Source organism: Genypterus blacodes, unplaced genomic scaffold (assembly GCF_046128005.1).
Source record: "Genypterus blacodes isolate CSIRO-AG114 ecotype Tasmania unplaced genomic scaffold, CSIRO-AGI_Gbla_v1 ptg000214l_1, whole genome shotgun sequence".
In the NCBI taxonomy this organism is placed as follows: Eukaryota; Metazoa; Chordata; class Actinopteri; order Ophidiiformes; family Ophidiidae; genus Genypterus; species Genypterus blacodes.
The window spans coordinates 2,107,360-2,114,362 of NW_027467013.1; the positions used below are offsets into that span (position 1 = coordinate 2,107,360).

Below are 7,003 nucleotides of genomic sequence, written 5' to 3' on the forward strand. Positions count from 1 at the left end.
TCCCTGGGTTCCACCTCTTTCTGTCAGGCAAGCATTTGCATCTGTAATGACTCGATAGCAGAGCCCAGATGAAACGGCTGTGCAGTCTCTGAATGGAACTCCCCCACAAGCTGCTCTGGCATATAGACAGACTGGGACGGGTTGAAGCTGCATGCTGTCTTTCTTAGTTCCAGCTTGCAAAAGAAAAAGGAATGAAAGAAAAGCTTCTAGTCATATTACTGTTTGCTCCACGCTGGTTATGGATTTATTTTAAAATGTGCTGTGATGTTCCAACTGCTGCTGATAAAGGATGGAACAAAGGCTGTGGCTTTAGCAGACATGAACTAAATACACTTAAAGAGATATCAATTCAGTAATGATTAAGATCAAAATAAGTTACAAACCTTTTCACCCTGAAGAAGAATGCCAGAGAAATTAAAATATTAAAAAACACAACACACATTTTGACTTAGATTCAGTTGCAGTGTGTAGCGGTGATTCATTTCAGAGTAGTTGACTGATGAGCGTGTTCTTGTGTATTTGTCTAATTGCATCATTAGTCAGATTGAGTTAATGGCCTCTGCAGTGGTCTGTAACACTTATGGTACAAAAGCTCCAGTTGTGCCTGTGCAGCCAGGGAAGGTTAGCTTTTGATTTATTTTCCAGGACCGTGTTATTATTGCAATGTCAGCGCTGGATTAGTCGAATTTTGTATCTATTACTTTAACAACCTTTACAATACTTGTTTATTGACTGCATTTGGAACAGATTGTATCAGTCAACTGGCCGTATTATAACCACTCACAGTATAGATTTTCTTTGTACAGTGGTCTGCACTAATAGTAGCAGCTTTCACCTGAGGCCTTTTGTTATTCTCTGTGGGAGGTTTGTGACCCTTTCACTCTTCCAGAAGCTCTTTACGGACATGCAGGACGCCACAGTGGCAAATGTAGTGGAACAGATTTGGAAAATGGAGGATTTAGGAGGGATATCTTTTATATGTTTGGGTTTGATTGAAAGAAATGCACAAACTCTGATGCCTTCATGTGCACATATAACGTATGTGTCACACAAATACTATGCATCTGTCTGAATTCATTGCTACCTTAAGAAAAAGATGCAGATTGTCTCCTTTTCTTAAAATCACCCTCAATGGATTTTGAAGACTGTGGATATTTCAGTAATTGTTTGATATGTGACAGTCTGTAATTAAGTGAAATCACAGCATTGCTTTATTTCATACTGAGTGATGTAATCCGGTTACAGGTCAGGTTTTTTTTCACCGTATGAAATACAAGTTGCTGAAGCCTCCTTTTTCTTCAGCCTCTCAATCAAACGCAGTGGCATGAACTTCCTGTGAGGCAGATGTAGTATGCAATTAGCAGCTTTCTCCTTCCATCTCAGCTCCTTTGTGCCAAGGTGATCAATTGCCCAGGGAACGCTTGGGAGCTGGGATGGCGGCAGTAGAGACTGTGTGTGTGTGTGTGTGTGTGTGTGTGTGTGTGTGTGTGTGTGTGTGTGTGTGTGTGTGTCTGTGTGTCTGTGTGTCTGTGTGTGTCTGTGCGTATGAAAAGGGAGGGGGAGTCTGGGTCTCACAACTAATTGAGTGTGTTGGGGATTATGAAGGCCCTAAACTGGATATTAGATAATGTGTAGCCCCTTTGCTGTCTCTCTGTTCCAGGTGCAGATGCAGAGGGCCATGAGCGGAATACTGAAGAGGAAGTTTGAGGAGGTGGAAGCCTCCTCCTCCCCGTGCTCTTCTTTGCGGGAGTCTGATGATGAGGTCTCCTGCAGCGAGAGTGGGGATAGCAGTGACAGTGTCAACCCCTCTGCCTCAGGCCCCTTCACCCGTGAGTGCCTGTCTCTCAAATGCACAATGCACATTGTTGTCATACCCTGACTCACAGTCAAAGCCGGTTACAGGTAAAATATAAAAAAAACAAACATGCACGTATGCTGATGGAGGAGTGTGATGCGAGTTAACAGTTGTGGTTGTGAGAGGAGAAGGCAGGCAGAGTGAGAGTGGAGTGCTGTAATAAAGAGGAAAGATGCTGGCAGCCTCTCTCATTAGGAGCAGCATCAGCATACAGGCGCAGCCAGATGAATGAGCTGATGCAGTCTCAAGCTGTGTGTGTGCAACACTGCCTGTACTGTACATGCACCATGTAACCACATGCTTCATTTGTGTCTGCCTGCACTGTGTTGCTCTTTTTTTATGTAGCTCTACATATGCTGAAGCCATGTTTTCAATGTTTTATCCTCATATCTTAGTCATGACGAGTAACACAATGAAACATAGGAACATGATAACAGCTACTTAAAGATGCAGGAAATAATGATTATATAAAGTGCACAAGGAAAAAGGCTGCAGCATAGATCTTAGAGTTAGGGAGTCGGGCAGGTGATCAACATGTTTTTGTGCGTGTATATAGACATTTAACAATAATACGTCTCCATAAGCAACAATTTAATAAAGAGTTTTATTCAACAGTCCTTTCTTAGAGATAAGAGCTTTGAGACAGAGACACAATTGACAAAGATGAAGTAACACCAGCAGATCCACAGAGCCACATGGGAAAATCAACAGTTTTGGTTCATTTAGATAAGGTCACACAGCTGACAGTCTGCTTTTTAATCTATAAATGCCTGAGAAATTGCCGTTCATCCGAGAGATTTCGCAGCAGTTTCTGACTTGAACCGACTCAGTATGAAGGAAGGTATTCTAATTTGGAGATAAACCAACAACAAAAGAATTGTCTCCTTTGCAGGTTCAAAGGGACTCTGGTTTCATCTTTAAGGAATAATGCAGCGCCGTGCACGTGGGAATCTTACCCCCATAAGAGACGAGACACAAATCTGGTCACATAGATTAGAGAAGGGTTGTTTATTAATCCCTTGGGGGGAATTTGAAGGCATCCAGGGAGTTGATGCCAAAAAAACTCACTAATGGGATTCTTCTAGAACAAAAGAAATGACTCAGTGTACAACATGTGTGTGTGTGTGTGTGTGTGTGTGTGTGTGAGTGTGTGTACTGGGCACAATTTGGCTTTTTGAATTTTGGAATGTTTGTTAGTAAATGTAAATATCTAAATTAAATACATAAATGATTTGAATAAATACATACAGATAAAGTGGAAGGGTTTGTATCTGAGTGTATACCTACGCCAAGCCTGAAAAAGCCTGAAATTATCTAAAATAAAATAAAATAAAATAAAATAAAATAAAATAAAATAAAATAAAATAAAATAAAATAAAATAAAATAAAATAAAATAATATTTATCATTTATCAAATTCAGCCATCCAGCCGTCCACCAAGATAAATGAATATATAATTAGAAACAGACCATGGGTTATTGGTGAAAGCCAGGTCAACACAGCACAAATTTGTGTTTTTGATGATATTTTTTTTTGTCAGTGTGAATGATAGCAATTGGGAGACAGGGCCCCCTCCTTGTTGAGAGGGGGCTTGAAGACATAAGTAGGGAGCTGCGTCCCTCGGGGGCCGAGCTTGGCCTCTGTGTCAGCCGCAGCTGCTGGTAGCTGGGGGCTGGGGCCTAATAGGGACAAGAGGAGTGTGCACTGAGCAGGCTGCTCTCCAGTGAAATGACACACACTGTGATTGACTGTCATGGCAGGTAAAATGAAAAAAAATGGAGCCGTGAGTGGAATTCCTCTCTATGCTTATGTGTCAGGGAGAGAAACAATCAGCTCAGAGTGTCAAGATGAAATTACTTTGCTAATAATAGTTGGAAACAAAGAGCCTGGGAAACACCATGGAGACGCTGTCTTTCTTAAAGGCTTCAATATTAGATGTGATAAAAAAAGGGGAAAGAAATCATCAACAGAAGCTGATGTATGGAACATAACAGCTGATGGCTGTTTTCCATTTCCTTTGTGGCTAACAGTACTCAGCTCCATATCCTCCGTCTGACATCTACATGTGTCTAATGAAATGCATTGTCCGTGTTGCGTGGGGCGGAGAGATGTTGGAAGCAGATGGTTTCTATTTGTCCTGTCTGTCTGAATCGAGGTGAATGCTGGGAACACTGCGCCTGTGAACCAACACTGTACAGTACATCTCCGGCCAGGCAGGAGATTATTTATGCTCCACCACTGCCCCACTATCCCTCCACCCCTCCCATCCCCACCCGCCCTCCCTCACATAGAACCGTCCTTAGAAAGACACACAGAGGACTTCCTCACTCCAAATCTGTCTCTGTGAAGCTGTGTAATGTTGGAGATATGTGGTGTGTGACTGGCATGAGAGAAGATCCACATAATATTGGAAGAATCTGTTCATAAATACATCACTTATCTTCTCAAGCGTTATCTGCTCAGAAAACATGGACTGACCCCATACTGGAAAACATTCTGATGTATGCACCATTAATCAGAACATTTTATTGATGCGCTGATCTGCACATTTTATAGAAATTTAATGAGTACACATTTCTCTGTGTTTGCCGGTTAACCCCTGATCGAAGCGTTTCCATGTCTAACACCCCCGCGGCTGTTTTCTTTGCAGCAGACTCAATATTAAAGAGGGAGAAACGCCTGCGGACAAGGAGGGTGCATTTCGAGAATGTGACGGTCTACTACTTCGGCCGGCGGCAGGGCTTCACCAGCGTGCCCAGCCAGGGAGGCAGCACTCTGGGCATGTCCGGCAGGCACAGCTGGGTCAGACAGTACTCGCTGGGAGAATTTGCCGTGGAACAGGAGAGGATCCACAGAGACATGCTGAGAGACCACCTGAAGGAGGAGAAACTCAACTCAATCAGGCTCAAGGTAACTGCTTTGTAAACACTATCTGACCAAAAAGCGCTCTTTGATAGAAGAGTTTAGATGAAAAATTTAGTAAATACGAAATATTAAACTGAAACGCTGCTGTTCTTTGTGTCAGTGACTAATTCCCCATCAGTCTCAGCTCTTGGCTTCCTTTTGAAAGTGCTTTGATGTGATTTCAGCTGACTAAGAACGGCACGGTGGAGTCGGAGGAGGCCAACACGCTCACGGCAGAGGACATTTCGGATGACGACATCGATCTGGACAACACAGAGGTGGACGAGTACTTCTTCCTGCAGCCGCTCACCACCAAGAAGCGCCGAGCTCTGCTGCGCTCCTCCGGGGTGAAGAAGATCGACGTGGAGGAGAAGCACGAGCTGCGAGCCATCCGGATGTCCAGGGAGGACTGTGGCTGTGATTGCAGAGTGTTCTGTGACCCTGAGACCTGCGCCTGCAGCATCGCAGGAATCAAGTGCCAGGTAAACCCCACGACATGTGGACCGGTGTTATGATGATCTGTCCGCCTCCTCGTAAACAGAGGGTAACAGAGAGAGGAGGGACAAGGATCATTTTTGTGTTTATTTTATTGTTTTGCTTGTATCCAGTAAGATTGTGTGTCATTAAAGTATTTTGTTGTCTTCAGGTGGATCGCATGTCGTTCCCGTGCGGCTGTACGAAGGAGGGCTGCACCAATGCAACAGGAAGAGTGGAGTTCAATCCCATCCGCGTTCGGACCCACTTCCTGCACACCATAATGAAGCTGGAGCTGGAGAAGAGTCGCGAGCAGCAGCAGGCCTCCCCCACCGGCGGTTACCACGGCGAAAACAACGAGCTCGGCAGCGCCAACGCACTGGTTCAATCGCAGCACAGGCTGGACTACTCCCGCCCTGACAGCGTGCCGCAGGCCGCCACCATGCACCTGCAGGCCGCCGAGGAAATGGGGGAGCCGTTCGACTACGAAGACGAGGAAGAGGACGACGACGAGGAGGAAAATGACGACAGCGACGAGGACAGCAGCAGTGTTTGCAGCGCGCTCTCCGACTCCAGCACGCAGAGCTTAGCCAACAGTGACTCTGAGGAGGAGGACGAAGAAGAGGACGAGGAGAAGTCGGAGAGCTTTGAGGATGAAGGCCCATCTGTGTCCCATACTGAGGTGGTGCCTCTGTCGTCTGTGCTGGGTTACACTGACAGCACTGTAGCACATGAAAGCCACGTGAATGGAAACGCTTATTTAATTAACCCTTCAGCTGAGTACTATCAGTTGGAGAGCTCCAGCGCCGCCTCAGCCAGCGGCTCCTCCAGCCAGCCCTGCGAGCCCTACAGGGAGGCTCTAGCATTCCAAGATCCAGTCGGTGCCACCAACGCCGTCCTGCCGCAGGGACCGTTCGGCGTGGCTGCCGAGCGCTACACAGACTTCCCCAACCAGGCCAAGGAGCGGTACGCGGCCAATCGCCATTTCGCTCTGGCCAACGGTGGCACGCCGGCCGCCACCCCGCCGTCTGGCTGCGAGCCCGAGCAGGAGAAGCCGCGGCCCGAGCCACAGAACCAGAGCCAGAACCAAACACAGTTTCAGAACTACCTGAACAATAACACCCAGGGGTCGTACAGCAGCCATAGCTCCTGTTTGACGGCAGAGCAGCCGCAGCAGGAGTCCGACGTTCCCACGGAGCATTCTGACTTACCCTCACTAGGAAGCAGCACCAAGAAGCTGCCATTATCAGACCATTGCCCCGAGGTTACTGCAGTTTAGTGGCCCTGCGCTTCTCTTTCATTATGGTGTCTTTACTCCAGAACACGCCTGGCAAAGTGGCATTTTAAGGGAACATATTCATTGCCTTTTACATTATCTGCCCCTTAAACTGCAACGCAACCACAGTACACTTTCATCTGTAACTGTAAAGCCATGATGGAGTTTTTTTTAAAAAGGGAAATATCTACTGGCGAGGTTTCTCTCCTCAAACGGTCAAACGGTTTAACTGCAAAGACGAAAGATCAGAAAGATTTAAAAAAAAAAAAACATCACAGTCGTCACGCCGTGCAATGTATCCAGTAATTTCAGATGTAAAGTTCTAGTTTGAAGCAGATATTGTACTGTAGAGGAAACTTTTCTATGTTTACTGTATGTGTCAAACGTGCAAAAAGGTTTATCGTCCGTTTATTTATTGTTTTGGAAATCCGTGTATACTTATACTATAATGTAAATGTTTTGATAAAAATATGCATGCTGTTTTTTTGGGAGAT

The 7,003-nt window shown here is 45.6% G+C and overlaps 1 protein-coding gene across 1 annotated transcript; it reads left to right on the forward strand.

Annotated features, from left to right (window-relative positions):
• The first annotated feature begins 1,666 nt into the window (after positions 1-1,666).
• On the forward strand, positions 1,667-6,512 carry csrnp3 (cysteine-serine-rich nuclear protein 3). Its single transcript, XM_076170050.1, has 4 exons — positions 1,667-1,829; positions 4,506-4,765; positions 4,945-5,241; positions 5,406-6,512. The coding sequence occupies exons 1-4, from the start codon at positions 1,667-1,669 to the stop codon at positions 6,510-6,512; spliced, it is 1,827 nt and encodes a 608-aa protein (XP_076026165.1).
• The last annotated feature ends 491 nt before the right edge of the window (positions 6,513-7,003 follow it).

Excerpts from the sequence above, each read along its gene's own strand:
- csrnp3 (XM_076170050.1), top strand. The coding sequence starts at position 1,667 with ATGCAGAGGGCCATGAGCGGAATACTGAAGAGGAAGTTTGAGGAGGTG. Across the intron at positions 4,766-4,944 it reads TCAACTCAATCAGGCTCAAG|CTGACTAAGAACGGCACGGT; the intron begins GTAACTGCTTTG and ends ATGTGATTTCAG. Across the intron at positions 5,242-5,405 it reads TCGCAGGAATCAAGTGCCAG|GTGGATCGCATGTCGTTCCC; the intron begins GTAAACCCCACG and ends TGTTGTCTTCAG.